General features: G+C 43.7%; 1 protein-coding gene across 9 annotated transcripts in view; it reads right to left on the bottom strand.

The window, feature by feature from the left end:
- Positions 1-3,213: 3,213 nt before the first annotated feature.
- Positions 3,214-21,214, bottom strand: part of ZNF84 (zinc finger protein 84) — a 35,291-nt gene continuing 17,290 nt past the window's right edge. For 8 of the 9 annotated variants that reach the window (XM_032603494.1, XM_032603495.1, XM_032603497.1 and 5 more), the window contains 3 exons: positions 19,266-19,392; positions 18,348-18,443; positions 10,408-16,539 (listed from right to left, as the gene is read on the bottom strand). In XM_032603494.1, coding sequence (XP_032459385.1) covers positions 14,555-16,539; positions 18,348-18,443; positions 19,266-19,392 — 2,208 coding nt within the window. In that variant the 3' untranslated portion in view covers positions 10,408-14,554. Of the gene's footprint in view, positions 4,916-10,407; positions 16,540-18,347; positions 18,444-19,265; positions 19,393-21,214 lie in introns of those variants that run through there. The other variant, XR_004345497.1, reaches the window with a different exon arrangement.

Raw genomic sequence — 21,214 nt, 5'->3', positions numbered from 1 at the left:
GTTTCTTGCTTGGGTGAAATGCTTCCAGAAGTACATTCTTTAAAACTGCTTCTACCACTGTTATCCACTCTCATGACTTCAACTTCCACTTATACAACTTGCCCAGATATTTTGGTTAATCATCGTATTTCACTATGACGATAAAACACAGGATAAGACAAGTTTAGGATAGAAGAAATGGATTCATTTGAGACATGTTGAGATCGGCGTGTCCGTGCTTAATCTTAACTACTAATCTTGTCCAAACTATTATTTCTCACCTGCAATCTTGCTATAACTTCACATCAATTTCCTCCAAATCTTTTCTTTATACAGAAGTCAGCCTCATGTTTATAAAAGCAATTCCAAATGTATTCCTCTGCTTAATATAATTCGATGGCTTTTGATTGCTCTGAAGTAAAGGCAAAAGTCCCTAACATGGTCCTCAGTACTCAGCATGATCTTACCCCTATCTTTTCAAGCTCTTCTTATGGTATTTCCCTCCTCTCTGACTGTGCTAACCTTCTTTCCCTATATACCATACATCGCAGGACCTTTGAGCATGTTAATTTTCTCTAACCCTGAAAAGGTTATCTATCCCTTCATACAATAACATAATTAATACATTTCAGTTTATCCTTCATATTTCAGCTCAAGCAACTCTTAGAGAAGTGCTTGAATAAGCACTCTGAATAAGGTTCCTTTGACTGTAAACTCTCCTTGAATCCTATACTTATTCTCTTTATCACTTACAATAATTTGCAATTGTATTTGTAATTATTTATGTGTATTTATGATTATTTGTTAGTAATTATCTTCCTCACTAGCTTTAAGCACTATGAGATACACCCATAGCTAGCACATTGCTTGCCACAGAGGGCTCAATGAACGACAAATGGACAGCATCAAAATTTAGTATTGTTGCATGGTGAGTGAAAATATCTTGCTTTAATGTACTTTTTGCGATACTAAACAACTCTGTTTATTGACTAGGTCTTATTTATCTTGTGTGAAATACCTGTTCATGTCCTTTGCCTATTTTTCCATTAGGATCCCTGTGTTTTTATTATTGATTTGTAGGAGTTCTTAGTGTGGTGGGATTTTATAACTTTCATATGTATGTTTCAGATACAGCATATTCTCAAAAGTCATTACTTGTATATTCCCTTTGGGGTTGTGTGTGTGTGTGTGTGTACATGCAGTAATTTGAAATTTTTATGCAGTCAAATCTATCAGTCTTTCCCCTCCTGACTTTTGAATTTCTCTCACTTAGAAAGGGTATCCACATACCAAATTTTAAAATACACCCTATACTCTTCTAATACTAAATCCCCTTATATCTGGGTCTCTTTCCTCTGTTTGGTTCCACTGATCTGTTCTTCTATTCCTGTACGTATCATATGGTTTCAATTACTATAGCTTTCTGGGAAAGCATGTACCCTCTTTTTCTTTTTTCTAATTTTTCTAGGTTAGTGTTACGAGTTTGCCTCTCTGGGTAAATTTTAGAATCATCTTGCCTAATTCCCCATGCAAATTCACTAGAAATTCAGTTGTGACTATTCAATCTGAAGACAGAAACAATGCATTCCATATAAGGGGACAACTGAATGACGGTGGATTTCTCATCTGAAACCATGGTGGCCAGAAAGAGATGGCACAACATTTTTCAAATGCTGAAGAAAAAAACAAAACTGTAAACCCCTAATTCTCTATCTAGCAAAAATGCTCTTCAGAAATGAAGGGAAAATAAAGACTTCCAGATGATGAAGACTTTCAGATGAAGGAAAGCTAGGAATTTGTCACCAGAAGGCCTAACTGTAAAAGATTGGCTAAAGAGATTCTACAATTATAAAGGAACTGGTAACAAAAGAAAAAACAACAGTGGAAATAAGGGTAAACATAATGGACTGTCCTTCTCATGAGTTTTCAAAATCACATTTGATGGTTGAAACAAAAAATTATAATACCATCTGATGTGGAACTTAAGACAGTTATATTAATGCATGGGGAGGGTAAAGGGACTTAAATGGAGGTAAGGTTTCTGCACGTCAGTCAAAATGGTAAAATGTCAATACCCGTAGACTGTGTTAAGTAGGGTGTGTATATTGTAATACCTAGTGAAACCACACACACACACACACACACAAATACATAGAAACACACTCAAAAATACTTCGAATGATTAAAAATAGAATTCTAAAAAATGTTCAAGTAACCCACAGAAAAGCAAGAAAATGGAAGAGGTATGAGAAACAGGGAACAAAAATTGTAAAAAGTCCCAACGTATGTTCATGTACAAAAACAGTACACACACCTATTTAGATGTGATTATACTATGTATTTTTTTGCTGTTTTTCCTTCTCTTTCACAAACGTACTAAAGATTCTCACTGATTACTCTTTCCTCTGCCTACAGCACTCTGTAGGGTCTCCACTCAAATTACCTTCTCACAAAGTCCTTTCAGAACTACTCCATCCAATTGCAGCTTCTCTCACACTCAACTTATTCTACATCATATTGCCCTGTTTTGTTTTTATCATAGTATTTATCTTTACTAGATACCTTCTTCTTTTAAAAAATTTTTAATGATTATTGTCTATCTCCCCTCATTAGAATATAAGCTCCTGAGAGCAGAAACCTATTTGGACCTTTACCTCATTGCCTAGAACTGTGGTACATGATAGGTAGCGCATGGTATGTATAGGCTCATAAAATATTTTTTGCATAACAATATATTCAGTAAGTATCTTTGTAAATGTGCATTCTTGCATTGTATCAATTTATCATAGGTTAGTCAAATAGATAAAAGACTTAAATGTTAAAAATAAAACTATAGACAAGTAACAAGACAATTTTATAGTCTATAACATTAAATTTATGAGGTGAAATCTATGCTTTATAGTTGATCTCAATATATGAAGAATCTTTTTCATCCATGATATTAAAAGTATTCATATAATTGTATATGATGCTTTTATTGTTTCTTATATTGCAATTATAAAATTATCCCTTTTGGAATTTCTATTTTTTAGTGTGATGCAGGGATGCAGTGTTATTGTTTTGTCCAAAATGTTTGGTTGTAGGTCCCCAAAACATGTATTGAATAAAACATACTGCTCTTAATTTTTAAATCAAATTTCTTCAGTGGCCCAGAGATCACATAGGGACAAACCAGAAGTCTTCTGTTCAAACGGGCTCCCAGACTCTGTCACATGAAGCTAACTTTTGAACATATTTTTTAAGAATAAGAATATAAATATATCCCCCTCAGGTTTCTCCTTTTATTGACTAACTTTTTCCTGTTCTGTGGCCATAGTTTCAGCAGCAGGGATCAGAAGCAAGAGACCAAACCTTATGAGCACGGTGTACAAGTTTTTATGGACGCATGTTTTCATTTTCCTTGGGCATATACTGCTGAATCCTGTGGTCAGTACACATTAAACTTTTTAAGAAACTGCCCAACTGTTTTCCACAGTGGTTGTACATTGTTTTACGTTCCCACCAGCGATGTATGAGCGTTCTGGTTCCTCACATCCTTGCCAACACTTTGTACTGGAGTCTTTTATGTCTGGCCATTCTCAGCTTAATTGTTTCTTCTAAAAACATGAGACAATCCAAATGTCCATCAATAGGTGAATGGATGGACAAACTGGCATAACCATACAGTGGACTACTCAGCAATTAAAAAACAGACTACCAAGACACACAGCACCACGCACAAATTTCAAAACCATCAGGCCGACACAAAGGCTTACTTATTGTATAGTTCCATTCACATGAAATTCTAGAAAAGACAGAAGTAATCTACAGCGTTGGATGAGAGATCAATGGTTGGGGTCAGCGGTGGGAGTGAGATCTGACTGGGAAGAGGCATGAGGGAACGTTTTGAGTGATGGAAACGTTCTACATCTTGGGAGTGGTGGTTATACAGGCACAGATATTTATCAAAATGCATGGAACTTGGGACTTCCCTGGCCGTCAAGTGGCTAGAACTCTGCACTCCCACTGCAAGGGGCCCGGGTTTGATCCCTGGTCGGGGAACTAAGATCCTGCATGCCGCACGGTGCAGCCAAAAAAGAACAAAAAAGCATGGAACTTGAATTCTACATTAAAATAGGTACACTTTATCAATAAAATTTATTTTAAAAATGTGGTTCTAAAGAAAGAATGAAGATGGATACACTAAAATTTGTTAAAGGGACAATCTTTAAAATAGCAGGTCTAACCCCGTAGAAAGCAGCAACTGATCAGAGCCTGGGCCCTGTGGAGGACAGATCTATCATGTTTCATAAGAGGTAGCAAGTACCCAAGATGCCCTGATAATGCACACATGCCCCAAAAGGTGGGAGGTAAACCCCCCAAAGACTTAGAAGCCTGATATCAGTGACGTTTTTAGAAGTTTAGTGAACCAGCAATGCTGGGACAGCCCTCTAAAGTAAGGGATGAGGTACTAAAACTCACACCCCACACCACAAAAATGTACAACACTTTGAATGTGGAAGGCAGCTGGGGACACACTTGGAAATTCTATGTGAATAATTTGTGGGTATCTTGGAATGCTTCCAGTTTTGAGCGGAGCCCAGAGCAAGAGCTCGGCAGCAAGGCCCAGGGCTTCATCCTCCAGATGAAGCCACATGACGCCGCAGCTCTTGCTGTGTTAGGACCCGAGGCAGATGGGATGCTGTGAGGAGTCTTCTTCAGTCTCCAATAGAGCTACAAAGCCCTCGGACTCAGTAGCAAGGCCATGACTTCTGTGGCAGAGAACGACTCTGCATTGGAGAAACAGATTCCGGCATGCCACACGCTCTAATAGAGACCAAGCCTCACCGCTGTGCAGTCATTGACCAGTGACGGCCATCCTCAGGTGGATTATCGGGTTCGTTGACTGCTGCTGCAATTCATCGTATTGTGAAAATGATTTATTTGGGACCGGGCCCTGGAAAGTCCAAAAGTAAAATGTTTAAATGGGGAGTCCAGACCCCTATGTCACTCGTGGGGGGCTCCCTATGACCACTGGCCGAGGAGGAGACAACTCAGGCCCGGCTCACAGATGCATCAGCGCCATCTGAAGGGACCACTGATGTGCAGCCCCCATTCTGTGAAGACCCTAAAGGACAGTTTTAAGGGAAAACTTCCCAGTGGTCAAAGCTGTGAGCAGGACTCTTGGCACCCTGCTTCATGGAGGAGGAGGGGTGGCTGGGAACATGGATATGGACCAATTGCTTGGCAGAAGTAACTGACTTGGCTGGTTGTTACAATCCCGACAGGAACAAAACTGGGACAGCAGGGACAAGGAAATAGGGAAAGGCCATGTGGTTGAGCTTGGCACTTTGCTCGTGGACATCAAGCATGTGGGCTTTTGTGTTTCACACTGATGCCGAGAAGAGGCAGAGGAAGAAAACGGGACAGGGTGACTCACCTTGTGCAGATCCAACGACCCATTTTAAGCAAAGATAGTGTAATAATGGGGTGGTGATCACGGGTAAGTCCGCCAGTGTTAACATCTATCTGCTTCCACAGGAACAGTCAGTAAAACGGCCTGTGGACGGTTCCTAAGTTTTACAGTATGTACTTGTGACCCAATGACAGGGTCTATCCTCAAGGATATCCAGCTTCTATACTTTTTATTACAAAGATAAGACCTTCATAAGCTGTCCCTTTATTTTGGACCTTAAGATCCCATGATCAGTTAACCACTTCCAAAGGTCTCTATAGGTCCAGCAATTCTGACTACCATCATAGCCTGAACCCACTGCAGTTATAAGAGGGGCGGGACAGGGGAGCAGCCATTAGCGAATGACCGTAACGGAGAGACCCTTAGCTCGGGACCGTCAGCCTGGCGGTTCGAGGTCCCACTGGGCCAACAGTCAGACGCGCAGGGGTCCTGGGTCAGAGAGTGCAGTGAGAGGTGGATCGCAGCCTTCTCCCCAGGGCTCTCCAGGTCCTCCAGCCTTGGGGCTGGTGGGTGAGCTGAGGGCCAGCTTGGTCCTCGGTGATGATGGCTGGGCAGGGTCTGGGGACCTGGCCCTGAGGGCGCCACCAGCTGAGATCTGCCTCTTCAGCCGGGCCTGGGTACCGGCGGGACGACCCAGACCGGGTGCTGGACGAGCACGCCAGGGCAGGGTGACCAGCCCGTGCAGGGACCCTCTGCTCACAGGCAGGATCTGGACCTTGGGGGCGAAAGTCAAGCCTTGGGACTTTGAACAAGTAAACGAGGGGAAATGATGTTGCTTTGCTCGTGGGATTTGTTAAGTGTTAAAAGCCGCCAGGAGGCTTAGAAACAGAACAGAGACTAGCTAGCTTCTGTTTTGTTAGAAGCTTACAGGGACATCATGACCTGCCGGTGACCTGACCTCAAGAACAAAGGATCTGACACCAAGTCTGCAACAGCTACCCAGGCCCCTCCCTCACCTTTCCTGTAAAAGGGCTTTGGGGAAAGCTTTCCAGGAGTTCAGGGTTTTTAAGGCATGAGCCACCCGTCCCTTGCTTGGCCCTGCAATATACCTTCCTCTGCTCCAAATTCTGACGTTTTGTTATTGTTTGGCCTCACTGTGCTGTCGGGTACATGGACTTACGTTTGGTGACACAGTAACCATGCCCACCTGGCTTCTCAAAACTAAATTCTGCTACCAGGACTGCTCCCTCGCAGACTCCTACACTCCCCTCTGATAGCAGTGGTCTCACGTCAGCGGCAGCATCTTCCCTCTTCACCCTTAGCCGATAAGCACATTTTCTTTTATAAGATTCAATTTATCAAAAATTCTAGACCTGGCATAACGTTAAAGCAAGCAGATCCGTGGTTAGGTCTGGTATGGGGGGCAGTTTGGAAAACAAGCACATTTTGTTATAGGATGCTGGGCCTCCCATCTCCCCGTAGTGTCTCAGTGTCCGGGTAAAAGAAGTGTCTTCTGGTCCCTCTTGGGGGTCAAAATTGGAGGAATTGGTGAGTGCATTACTCATGATAAATCTAGATCAACAATCATATTTCTTTAAATACTTTTGCCAAGGAATTTCTGCTGCCTTAGGATTGGCCTCTGCCATGTCCAGCTTTCAGCTAATTAACTGAACAGAAACAAAGGTACTGACAGATCAACGAAATCAAAATCTTGTTCACTGTAAAAGCTAATAAATAAACTTCCGCCAAGATGGAACAAGAATAAAAGGGAATTCACAAATATTATTAATGAAAAATTCAGAACTTCCCTGGTGGCGCAGTGGTTGAGAATCCGCCTGCCAGTGTAGGGGACACGGGTTCAATCTCTGGTCCAGGAAGATTCCACATGCCGCAGAGCAACTAAGCCCGTGCGCCACAACTACTGAGCCTGTGCTCTAGAGCCCATGAGCCACAACTACTGAGCCCACGTGCCGCAACTACTGAAGCCCACACGCCTAGGGCCCGTGCTCCGCAACAAAAGAAGCCACCGCAGTGAGAACTTCACGCACCGCAATGAACAGTAGCCCCTGCTCACTGCAGGTAGAGAAAATCTGTGTGCAGCAACAAAGATCCAAAGCAGCCAAAAAAAAAAGAGGAATTTTTCAAAAAGAAAAATCAACATAACTAGATACAGAGATTCCAAAATTAGTAAGAAAATACCTATAACTTGATGTCAATAAATGTGTAAATGACTAGAAAACCAGCCTCCCCAAACTTCCTGAATAATCTATAAGGTAGCGTGCAGCAAAGTGAGCCCTATGCTACCCTTGGGGCAAGTTGCTAACCGTTCACAGGGCATCGCCCAGCCTCTGGGGTGCGTGTAGGGAATCAGGTCCCCAGGCTGCTGGCCACCTCATGTGCATCCTGCTTGACTGGAGTGATTTCACTGCCTCAGTGGAACACGCTGATGTTCTATGCACGTCCAGATAGTCTGGGTCTCTTCAGACTATATTATGACAGCCCTGGGATAAAACTGTGAATGTGTACTGCTGTCTGCTCCACGGTAATGCAAACATTTTCTGATCCTTTTTCCTGAGCAGGATAAAAAGAGTGCTCTTGTCAAATCAAAGGCTGCATGCCATGTACCCAAGGGCACGTAAATCTGCTATAGAAACAAGGCCATGTGTGCACGTTGGACCACGACTTGGCTATGGTCTAGCCTAGTGTTTAGCCTATAGCCATTCTCTAGAATACATCGGGCTTCTACCCAGGCTATGCTACCGAACCAAACAGGGACATGATAGGGACACGCCCCCAGGCACCCTTCAGGTCTTTAAGAACAGCACTAATCTCTGCCACCCTCTCTCTCAGCCCCTACCTGGAAGGCAGTAGTGTTGTTGTTTTTTTAAATAAATTTATTTATTTTGGCTGAGTTAGGTCTTCGTTGCTGCACGTGGGCTTTCTCTAGTTGCTGTGAGTGGGGGCTACTCTTCGTTGCGGTACGCGGGCTGCTCATTGTGGTGGCTTATCTTGTTGTGGAGCACGGGCTCTAGGCACGTGGGCTTCAGTAGTTGTGGCATGCGTGCTCAGTACTTGTGGCTTGCGGGCTTTAGAGCACAGGCTCAGTAGTTGTGGCTCGCGGGCTCTAGAGCACAGGCTCAGTAGTTGTGGCTCGCGGGCTCTAGAGCACGGGCTCAGTAGTTGTGGAGCACAGGCTTAGTTGCTCTACGGCACGTGGGATCTTCCTGGACCAGGGTTCAAACCCGTATCCCCTGCGTCGGCAGGAGGATTCTTAACCACTGCGCCACCAGGGAAGTCCCAGTATTGTTTTTATTTACTATCTTATCTGGGGAGTAAGTTTCAGAGCCATCCATCTGGCCTTCCCCACCACGGTGGCCCTTAACCAAAGGCCAGGGATCCAATGCAAGGGTTACTCTAATTGCCAAGAATGTCCACCCCGTCCAACAGCACAGAGCCTCTCTCACCATGGCTGATTTGGCCACTACAGAGTGTCTAAAATAAGAGACCAAGACTGAGCCCCAGTACAGCACCATTCCTTGGGGAGACCAACTGGCACTTGACTATGCTGACCCTCAAAAGGCTGGTGTGTCTCTCACAGGAGAGACACATATTCCAGGTATGTGTTTTCTTTCCTGCCCACAGGGCCTCAGCCAGCACCACTATCCAGAGGCTTATGAAATGTCTGATCAGCCAGTATGGGATCCCACATACGCTGCATCAGACCAGAGGACCCACTTTGCAGCCAAAGGGTGTGCGAGACTATGCCCAGCACAAAAGGACCCACTGGGTGCACCCTGTAGCTGCTTGTGCAAGAGAGCTTTGGAACAGCCTAGTGAAAGCACAGCTGAAGCCCCAGCTCAGAAGCAATATTCTGTCAGGACAGGGTGCCACCATTCAAAGTGCAGCCTATGAACTGGACAAAAGCCCTTTATATGGTGCTGTGTCCTCAAAGTAGAAGAACCCATGGGTCTGGGTGCTGAAGTGAGGGTAGGCCTCACCTACCACCGCTACCAACGACCCTCCAGGGGCCTTTGTGCTTCCAGTACTGTCCACTCCGGGCTCTGCAGTTAGAGGTCTTGAACCCCAAAAGGGACACACTTTTCACAGGGACAGAGCATCTTCCACTTAATTATAAGAAGCCCATGACCAACCTGGGGACTGTGTGCCTGTACCCAGGGGCCATCAGGTGAGTGAAGCCGTGGTCTCTGCAGGGGTGTCTGACACACCATGGGGAGAACTGGCTGCTGCTACAGCTGGGCCAAGAGGAGTCTGAGTGGACTCGGGTGACCCACCGAAGGGCTTCTTGGGGCTTCCTTGCCCACTTGTGACGGTACCTGGAGAAACTCAGCAGCTGGGATCTGAGAAGGGCACGGTGACCAGGCCTCAGATGCCCCTCAGATTCTCGAGGACCTGGCTCATGCTGACGCCAGCATGGGTTGTAGCCGTGTGAGAATCTGGAATGGGTAACAGATGAGAGGAAACAACTGCAACAGGAGAGCTGTAGTTTGTCCTGATCTCCCTTTTGTTCGTCTCTCTTTAGACACGCCCAGCACTGGGAAGGGATGCTCTGTGCGGTCATGGAGATACACCACCCAGGTCCCTCTTCAGGGAACGACCTTCTGCCCAGCGGCAGGGACGCCTCCCCCCTCGCCAGTGCATCCAGAGTTGGCCCCAGGGGGGAAAGAGCCGCTTCACCTGAGGTCACTCCCTTCCCAGGGCAGCCTGCCTCTGCTGACTGACCACTCAGGGCTGTAAGGGCCTGAGCATCCTGGCCAAATGTGAGATGCTCTTACAAGCGATGCTTGCTTCAGCGCCCCCGCTGGCCTGGCCAAGGTCTCCACAACCTGCAGTGCAGTGTCACTTCTTTCTCTGACGAATCCTTTCCTTTTTATTCTCCCATCACTTCATGTTGATCCTCAATAAACATCTTGCACCCCAAACTTCATCTCAGTATCTGCTTCCAGAAGCCCCAACTTACAACACGGCCTGACCTCGCTGTTAGTTGGGTTGTAACAAACACAACTTGAACCAGCTGAAGAAAACATGGGGATTTATTAGAAGGATGTTTGGGATATCTCACAGAACAATCCGACAACCAAGGCAGGAAAAAGGGCAGAGATGAACCCGGACATCAAGACAAGAACCAGATCCTGGGGCGCAGCCAGGGTGCTCATGACTTTGCTTCCATGGTGACTTCACTCTTCTCTCTCATTGCAGACTACACTTCCCCACGTGGTAGAAAACACAGCCACTGACACCACCCACATTTATGTACTAAAGCTTCAGTTGCTAAAATTATACAAACAAGATAGTCCCAGCTCTCCAGAAGCTTTCTCATGGAAAAGATAAAACATGCAATGATAATATCACCAGTGACAAGTACATGTACAGGTTCACATATGCTGAATAGGCGTTAACAAGTAACAAGGGCATTTCACTGGCAGTAGATTTGCAAAAAGCATACGATGAGATTGTAGAAATCTCAAGGAACTGCGAATAGTTCAAGAAAGCCAAAAAACTACTGTGTAAGAGGAAAGATAAAGTATTCAGAAATGACGGGTAAAGTCCTCACGTACCACAGGATATTACACCTCCAGCCCACAATTAGCCACACGACACTTCAGCACAGGAGTATAAGATCAGAATTGCATCTTAAAATAACTACTACGTATAATTGCGAAAAACGGACTAAAAAAGGATGAAAGTAAAGGGGCAAAAAATATGCATACAGCTGCAAGGGTCATGGTTGAGTTAGTTTATCAGCATGTAGGCCAGGACTAGGTGCTCAACATCTGAAAGCTTGTTGGTACCATGTTTGTAGACTAACAAACTCACTGAAATTGACATCCTGGGCACATATTGCTGGAATAAATGACCAAATGACTGAGGTCTCAAGTGTAGGATCCAAATGTCTATGAATGTATATTCTGCTATGTAATACAGGTACTGGTAGATAAATCTGGTATTCTTTAGGTTCATTTTATTTCGGGGCTCTGCAAGTGCTGTTCTTGAAACCAAAATATCAGGAACACATGGACCCATACAGATAACTGTCAGAAGATATCAAAGCCCACAAAGAAAGGCTGAACACAAGGCAGTCCTGAGACAGGTCTCAAAATTCACGGACGGGACCTCCAGAAGATCCACTACTTAGTAAAAGGGATACAACAGAAACTGTGCTCTGCAGGATCGTCCCCAGGCCAGTGGAGGGAACTGGGTGGTGAAAGAGGAAAGGAAAGGAGATGCTCCCCCTCACGTATTCAATCTCACTGTAATTTATTGTGCTTCATGAAACTGCAAGTAAATCCAGTCTAACTTTAAAAGTGGCTTTCCTCTTGATGTGGAGTTTGTGGTAAGACTCAATGACAGGAAATGTGGAGACACATTTTTTTGTGGTTTACCAAGGTAATTTTAAAACACGACACTAAGAATCTCCAACTTCAGAATCAGAGCCCTCTTGTGACTTCAGAAGAGAGAGCTCCCAGTGAATTCTACACAACACATCTGAGTCTCCACCTCAGGTACTCTGATAAACAAAACCTCTGCTGCCAGCATCAGCCCTCCTGATGACTAACAACAGACCCTTAGAAAACACATTTGCTCTTGGGATTCAATCAAGAGGCTAGTGCTGAAGTTCCATCAACTCGTAAAGGAAGTTCTAAGCTTAAGTATTTAGTAGTTAACAGAATAATCTAGAATAGGAGTGAGCAAAATTAGAAAGTTTTTAGACAACAGACTCCTGAGCTCAATCCAAGACCTAACGAATCAACCTCTAGGCTGAGGAAAGAGACCCAGGATAGATGGAAAGGAAAAAATGGAAAAAAACACAAAGTAAGACACCACAGTGTAACTACTTATTCCCCCACCTGGTAAAATGACCTTCAGGTATTAGGGAGAAAAGTAGGAAGTCCATAAATTTAAGTATGAATAAAAATTTGGGAAATGGGACTTTTAAAAATTACCATGTGGAAAAAAAGGATAATCTGGCTGTTGAAATTCTGGTACAATGGTTCACAAAATTATTATCATTTATTAAAAGTCCCAATTTTCCAACCATGATGTAAAATTGGTAATTAGAGGGAAAAATACGCTAGAATCAAAGGTACCATACACCACACTGATAAAACAACTTATGCATGAGAGACGGCCTGATTTTTACAAGTTTGGAAACAAGGCCAATCCTGGACTTTTCTGAATTTCACCATCACACAAAAAATACAGTTGACTTTGTCAAGCAACATTACAGAGATTACTACAAAATTCTAAGTAAGCTCAGGAATATTTCATGCATTTTCAAAAGGAACCACACTTATAGCAATGGTAACTTTCCCGTGTGCATGATGTAACAGGTGAAAGGCTGGTGAAACACAAATATTTCAAATGATGAAATAATAAAAAACCTGTTTCCTAATACTTGTCCACTAATCACAGAAATCTGCAGGAAGGCAAAATAGGCTTCCTTGAATATGTCAAAGATATACTTCTCACCACAAAATTCTCAAATAACTGGTTTCTGCATCTAATTTTTTTACAAGATATTTTACAGAACACAAAAAACATAATAGCAGCACACAGTATCCATGCTATTTCATCACAGTAGGTTAAAATACAAGTTGTACTTGGGTGACATGGCACTTACAATACCGGGGGCACCGCACTCTGTGAGGAGAGGGTCCCACCGTTTAGGGTGAGCGCAGAGTCCACACACCTCCTCTCCTCTGCTCACGAGTCACTTGTGCTGTTCTACAGTTCTGCCCTTGAATACTTGTTAACCAGGTTTTTGTATAAACTGCTTCTCAGACTCGGGATGCAAAAGACTTTATATAATGTTGGCTTTTGTTACTAAAGAGAAAGGTCAGTAACAACAATAGACCCTTTTATAAACCAACAAATCATAAGTAAAAGGAAATGTGGTGATACTACCCATGCTACTTACTGAACAACAAGACATGTATGAGTTACCATTTTTATAGTAACATTAAAATAGAAAAACCAGTGGTATGTGGTGTGTCTTAAAAGACATCAGAGGCACTACAAGGCATGTGCATCTCATGCTCCCAATTACATTACCATACACAATTCCTAAATACAAAACACATTATGTGACACAGGAAAATAAGCCACAATTACATACCACTGAGAAATTTCTCATTTAGATATTCCAGTGACTCAATTTAGTCACGTATTTTTAAAAACACATTTCTGCCTAAATATCATTTAGAATTGGGTATTTTTGGTACCCATGTCTATAAAGAATGCATGGCTTTCCATTATAGCATTATTTCTAGGGGCACATATTCCTAATGTTTTTAAATTGTTAGGTTTACCCACAGAATACAATATGGTGGGGTTACTTGCTGAAGATTGTCCCATATTTAGTATTTTCATCGATTTTCATTCCTGAGGGCAACTTTTTGTGTACAATGAGCTTCATTTCTTTTTTTTTTTTTTTTTTTTTAATTAACTAATGTCCGCAATTTATATTTAGGTCCACTCTTTGTGAACCTTATACAGTCCTATGGAGTTGTTATTGTTGTTTTGTTTTTTGGGGGGGTTTTTTTGCGGTACGCGGGCCTCTCACTGTTGTGGCCTCTCCCGTTGCAGAGCACAGGCTCCGGACGCGCAGACTCAGCGGCCATGGCTCACGGGCCCAGCCGCTCCGCGGCATGTGGGATCTTCCTGGACTGGGGCACGAACCCGTGTCCCCTGCATCGGCAGGTGGACTCTCAACCACTGTGCCACCAGGGAAGCCCCCGAGCTTCATTTCTTGATGAAAATATTACCTCACTTGCTGTGTTCATAAAGTTTTCCTTAACTCACTGGACTAGGATTCATTCCCAGTGGGAATGTTTCTGACAGCTAATGAGATCTGATCTCTGGAAGCCTTCCTGATATTCACAGCATTCTTCTTTGCTGTTAGTTCTCTGCTGTGTAAGGTTTGAGTATGGTTTGAAAGGTTTTTAAAATCCACTGCATTTCATAGGGTCATTCTTCTCTATGCATTTTAACACGTAATAAAAAACACGTTAATCTGCTGAACCTCACTTAGAGTCCTTACCCTAAACGGGGACTCAGACACGTAACATGATGCGACTATTACCTGGAAGATTTACCATAACTGCATCCTCTGAAGTACAATGCAGTTAAGATCTCTGTCAAAGACTAGTGTTAATGCCATTCCTAGGACTTCTTTACTGTATGAGTTCTCCGATGATTAATGAGCTGTGACTTTTGGGAGAAGGCTTTCCCACATTCGCTACATTGATAAGGTTTCTCTCCGGTATGAATTCTCTGATGATTAACAAGCTGTGACTTCTGAGAGAAGGCCTTCCTACATTCACTGCAACCATAGGGTTTCTCTCCTGTGTGGGTTCTCTGATGTGGTATGAGGTGCGACTTCCGAGAGAAGGCTTTGCCACAGTCGCTGCACTCAAAGGGCTTCTCTCCTGTATGTGTCCTTTGATGATTGATGAGACTTGACTTCTCCCTGAAGGCTTTCCTACATTCACTGCACTCATAAGGTTTTTCTCCTGTATGAGTTCTCTGATGTCTAATTAGTTCTGATTTCTCAAAGAAAGCTTTCTGACAAAGACTGCATCCATAAGGTTTCTCTCCCGTGTGAATTCTCTGGTGAGTGTTGAGCTGTGACTTCTGAGAGAAGGCTTTTTCACAATCCCTGCATTCATAAGGTTTTTCTCCTGTGTGTGTTCTCTGATGAGTTGCCAGACTTGACTTCTCGCCAAAGGCTCTCCCACACTCACTGCATTCATAGGGTTTCTCTCCTGTGTGAGTCCTCTGATGTGAAATGAGATGTGACTTCTGACAAAAGGCTTTCCCACACTCACTGCACACATAGGGTTTCTCTCCTGTATGAATTCTCTGATGATTAGTGAGGCTTAATTTTTCACTGAAAGCCTTCCCACATTCACTGCATTCATAGGGTTTTTCACCTGTGTGAGTTCTCTGATGTCTGACAAGCTGGGATTTCCTACTGAAGGCCTTCCCACATTTAGAGCATACAAAGGGCTTCTCTCCAGTGTGTGTCATCTGATGTGATAAGAGGTGTGACTTCTGGGAGAAGGCTTTCCCACACTGGACACACCCATGAGGCTTCTCTCCTGTATGTGTTCTCTGATGGTTAATGAGACTGGACCTCTCTCTGAAGGCTTTCTGACACTCACTGCATTCATAGGGTTTCTCTCCAGTATGAATTGTCTGATGTCTAATGAGCTCTGATTTCTCAAAGAAGGCTTTTCTACAATCGCTACATCCATAGGGTTTTGTTCCTGTGTGGGTCCTGTGATGTGTGATGAGCTGTGATTTCCTGCTGAAGGCTTTCCCACATTCTCTGCATTCAAAAGGTTTCTCTCCTGTGTGAGTCCTCTGATGATTGATGAGATTTGACTTTTCACTAAAGGCTCTCCCACATTCAGTGCATCCATAGGGCTTCTCTCCTGTGTGTGTCCTCCAGTGTGATATGAGGTGTGACTTCCGGGAGAAGGCTTTCCCACACTCACCACATTCATACGGTTTCTCTCCTGTATGTGTCCTCTGATGGGATGTCAGCTGTGACTTCTGGGAGAAGGCTTTCCCACACTGGCTACAACTGTAAGGTTTCTCTCCTGTGTGCGTTCTGTGATGTGTAATGAACTGTGACTTCTGGGGAAAGGTTCTGCCACATTTACCACAGCCATAGGCTATTTCTCTTATGTGTCTGCTCTGATGTTTAATGAGACTTGATTTCTTACTGAAGCGTTTCCTACATTCACTGCATTCATAGAGCTTCTCCCCTAAACGGGTTCTGTGATATATGATAATCTGTGACTTCTTACAGCTAGCTTTATCATACTTATCACATTCATAGTATTTTAACCAAGTATCAGTTTCCTCAGTCTTGGTATGGAGAAACAATTTATCAAATACATTTAAGTCAGCTGGTTCTGTTTTTCCATAATCTGCTTTTGGAATAAGTAAATCTATATGATGTTTTAAAATTAATCCACCTATATCACCTTCACTGTTTGATTTCCTTAAAGGAACAAAGTTCATGCTCAGATTGAAATTTTTTCCAAGTGCATCACATTGTTGATCTTGTTTCATATTTTTAAGCTTCTCTTGGTTATCCTTGTGCCAAGTGATGTGACCATTTACTTGCAAGACTTGTTCTAGGAAAAAAAAAACCCTGTGAACCCTTCTATAGTTGTGCTTACTGAATAAAACCTAGAAATGCTATCTGAGGGAATGAATGCCTTTTAAAGCTTAGTTTCCCAGTCTGAATACAATGTCTATCCTCTAGGTACTGAAAAAAATTTAAATGCTGTAAACAAGAACAGAAAGCAGACAGTAGATTGAATAGAGTCAACCAGCAACTTGGGGGGAAGGAGGAAACAGCTGAACAGGCCACATGGGCTTGCTCCGTGGGTCCTCAGCCTCACCTACTCCCTCAGCTACACTCAGAGGACACTGCAGCTCGGGCTGACTGTGGGGCCCACCCCAGGTGCCCACATCTCTTCACCAAGACCTTCCGTGGGCTGCAAGTGCACATCTGGGCCGTGTGCAGGCATGCTAAACACTCTGGAGCCCTAATGATCCCTGCAGCAGTGCTCAGTCACTGAGAGACAGGAGGGTTACGGTGATACCAGCTTCCTGGTCCTTCAGAGGGTTCCCAGCAGCACACCCTTTGTGCATTCCTCCCCCGCCCCATCTCACTTCCTCTTCTCCCACTAACACTGTGGGGTCACAGCCCCACTAAGTTCTTGCACTCAGATAAGTATCTCAGGGTCTGTTTTTGAGGGACCTTGAAGTAAGTCAATATCACAGCGGGGAAAGAGGAGGGAGGTCCGGCTGATCAGAGCACTGCTGGATGCTTGGTGGTGCCACATAAGACAACTTGCAAAAGGAGATGAGAACCTGGATCTATCTAGCAATTTGGGAAGTTCAAGATTAGGCCCAGTTTTAAGTGGGAATAGAGAAGTCTTTAAAAAGATGTTTTCCAAAGGGCAAAAAACTTAAATAATAAGAAAACATGTTAGGAAGAGATAATTCCAGGTACTCCATGGTGTCTAAGCCCCAGAAAAAGCACACCGGAACCTAATTTAAAAAGGGAAGATGGGACTTCCTTGGTGGCACAGTGGTTAAGAATCTGTCTGCCAGTGCACGGGACACGGGTTTGAGCCCTGGTCTGGGAAGATCCCACATGCCATGGGATCAACTAAGCAACTAAGTCTGTGCACCACAACTCCTGAGCCTTCGAGCCACAACTACTGAGCCCACATGTCACAACTACTGAAGCCTGCGCACCTAGAGCCCGTGCTCCGTAACAAGAGAAGCCACCACAATGAGAAGCCTGTGCACTGCGACGAAGAGAAGCCCCTCGCTCTCCGCAACTAGAGAAAGCCCACGTGCAGCAATGAAGACCCAACGCAGCCAAAAATAAACAAATAAATAAATTTGTTTAAAAATTTAAAAAAATTTTAAAAAATGATTGTGCTACATTCCTTTAAAAAAAAAAAAGGGAAGAAATGGACCGATGGTTTGGGAGGAACGAAAATCCATTTTCTGACAATGAGACTGAAGAGAGAGCGCTTCATGCCAGAGATGCCCAAAGTGAGGGAAAATAAAGCCCTGATGGACAAGCACAGGTGTCTCTGATCACAGAAGGAGGGAGGACAAAAGAGGCTTAACCACATCAGGGGACAGAACACCTAACGAGAAGTCAAAGTCCCAGAGGTGACAGACAGGGAATAACATCATGGCCCAGACCAGCTGGAAATATTTCACTTCAAGCTATGAGCAAAGAAGCCACATGTAAATGTGCTTTACCTGAGTAGCTCACATCAACTGTTCTGAATCGCCATCAAAGGTTGGAGATTTTGAGAAGAGCTCTCTAAGGCACGTTTCAAAGATACCGACCCGTACCCAGCTGAGACTGAACTTCCACCTTCTCCCCTCGGTCTGGTCCTCAAACACTCACCTGAAGAGTCTGAACCTGGAATTTCTCCATCTCCTGTCCACGGCTCTTCTCCGTGCTCCAACTTGAGGATGACACCAGGTTTCATAACTTCATACCCTGTTCAGGGGAAATGACAAAGGCCTTGGCCCCCACTGCTTGACCTCTGGGGCCTCTGAAGAATGAGCAAGGGTTGGCATTAGTTGACCCAGTGAAGCCACCCATCTGAATACCAACAGAGTAAGTAATTCTCAGAGGAAAGGTAATGGTCTTCCCAGTGGCTAATAAGGTCTAAGAATCTTTGACTTCTATAATTCAAGTCCAAAACCATACACCATTCAGAGACTCTGTAGCTGGTCTGCCTGGGTTCAAATCCGGGCTCTTTCATTTACTAGCTGTCAGTCCTTGCGAAAGTTACTTAACCTCTTTTGCCTCAATTTCCTCATTAGAATAAAAGAAAGAAAACAAGGAAAGTAACACACCTGCCACATAGGATTGCTCTTATGATTAAGTGAGCCAATATACGCACGATATGTGAAATACAGTTAATTACATGTTTCAGGAGTTACCACTACCACTGTTACTATTAACTTCAGAGGCTGCACAATGAAATTAAGACTTCATTATTGGAAGGTGAGATCCAAATACTTTCCCTGGAGTCACAGTCCAAGAACTTTGATCTCCTAAATTTAGGTCCAAAATCATTAAAAGATTTGGAGGTCCCAGAGCTCTCAGCAGCTAAAAAAGAAGAAGCAGGTACTAGACACAATATGAGGTCCTCTGGGCAAGTTTGCTTTTTTTTTTTTTTTTTTTCTTTCCTTTTTTTGGCCACACTCACGGCTTGCAGGATCTTAGTTCCCCAAACAGGGATCAAACTTTTGCCCCCTGCAGTCGAAGCACAGAGTCCTAACTGCTGGACTGCCAGGGAGTTTCTTCTCTTACCTAGTGACACAAGGCTGCTATAGTTCTCCAACATGACATCCTTGTATAAGTCCTTCTGACAGGGGGCCAGTAGTTGCCATTCCTTCTGGGTGAAGTCCACAGATAAATCTTCAAATGAGAACGACCCCTGTAAGAGCACAATCCCAGCGAATCAGAAGCAGCTTTCACTAGGTGATGTGGGAAAGAAGTACCAGAGCTTGAGCACATCATTCTCACCAAGGCAAGTTACAGAATGTCTACTGGGTCCCTATTTTTGCACTCTTATTTTGTGAGATAAAATGTCATTATGCATTCTTTCATCCTTCCACTTACATGAGAACTGAAATACACGACTTTAAATCTTCCAAACCACCAACAAAATATTTACTGAACCTCAAATCTGACACCAGAAGAGATGGCAGTGAAAGACAGATAATAAAATAGTATCCTAAGAAACTGCTCAGTTTGTAGACAGCTGCAAACATGTACACTTATAAATAAAAGAAACTGCTTTAAGAGCTGAGACAGAAAGACAGGGAGGGCATGACATGGGTCAGGAGCAGGGAGCATGGCACTCCACTTGTGGTCACATCAGCCTCTATTGAAGAGGTGAAGCTTGAAATGAGTTTTAGGAAATTAGTAGTGCTTTCTACAGAAGAGGAGATGCAAAAGCATTCTAAGAGACAGCAACTCCAATATGGGGCCCCGCACTGCTGGGGCTGAGGTGATACAAACAGTTCAGTCAGACAAGGTCACAGGGCGTGGGGTAGTGACTGGACTGCAGGCCACAGTGGAGGCAGGGCAGACGTGGTGACCACACCACCTTCTTGCTGCTGACAGTTAGCCACTAGAGCTTTTACAGGATGGAAGTGATACAACCAAATTTAACATTTAGAAAGGTATCTGGATTTTAGATCAAGATGGATTTCTGTCCCAAAGTCTCCTAAGATGACAAGAAAGCACAAACACTCTTTTAAAAATCCAGAATACCATCAGAAAATAAGAAACAGCACACCACAGACTTTGAGAGTAGCAAGGGAATCTGAAAGATAGTCCATAGAAAGTATCCATTTTGAGCAACCAAGAGAGAAAAACTTGAGAATGGAAAGAGCTCAGGTCACTGCAAGACAAAGCAAATGCATGTCATGGGAGTCCCAGAAAGAGAAAAGAAAGAGCATGGTGAAAAAAAAGTTTCAAGAAATGGGCTATATGAGGCTAAATCCTCCCCCAAATTTGGCAAAAGATATAAGCCTGCAAATTCAACAAGCTCAGTGAACCCCCCAACTGGATAAACAAAGAAATCCATGACCAATCACATCACAACCAAACTGCTACAAGATGAAGACAAAATCACATCACTTATAGGGAACAGTGATTCAAATGACTGCAAATGTCTTATTAAATAGCAGAGGCCAGAAGGAAGTGCTTTAAGGAAAGACCTGCTAAGCCACAATTCTGTAGCCAGCTTAAATATTCATCAGGAATAGTATGACAGGGACTTCCCTGGTGGTGCAGGGGTTAAGAATCCACCTGCCAATGCAAGGGATGTGGGTTCAATCCCTGGTCCAGGAAGATCCCACATGTCATGTAGCAACTAAGCCCATGCGCCACAACTACTGAGCCTGAGCTCTAGAGCCTGCAAGCCACAACTACTGAGCCCGTGTGCCTCAACTACTGAAGCCCGAGCACCTACAGCCCGTGCTCCACAAGAGAAGCCACCGCAATGAGAAGCCTGCACTCCGCAATGAAGAGAAGCCCCCACTTACCACAACTAGAGAAAGCCTGTGTGCAGCAACGAAGACCCAATGCAGCCAAAAATAAATAAAGTAAAATAAATAAATTTATATTAAGAAAAAGGAATAGTGTGATAATACTTTCTTATGAAGAAAAACTAAGAGAATTCAAGGGTAGCAGACTTGCTCTAAAAGATTTACTAATGGAAAATCTTCAGATGGACATGATACCAGAAG

This window comes from Phocoena sinus, chromosome 14 (genome assembly GCF_008692025.1).
Source record: "Phocoena sinus isolate mPhoSin1 chromosome 14, mPhoSin1.pri, whole genome shotgun sequence".
Taxonomy (NCBI): Eukaryota; Metazoa; Chordata; class Mammalia; order Artiodactyla; family Phocoenidae; genus Phocoena; species Phocoena sinus.
Note: the sequence above shows the minus strand (reverse complement) of the source record. Positions and strands in the feature narration are given on the sequence as shown.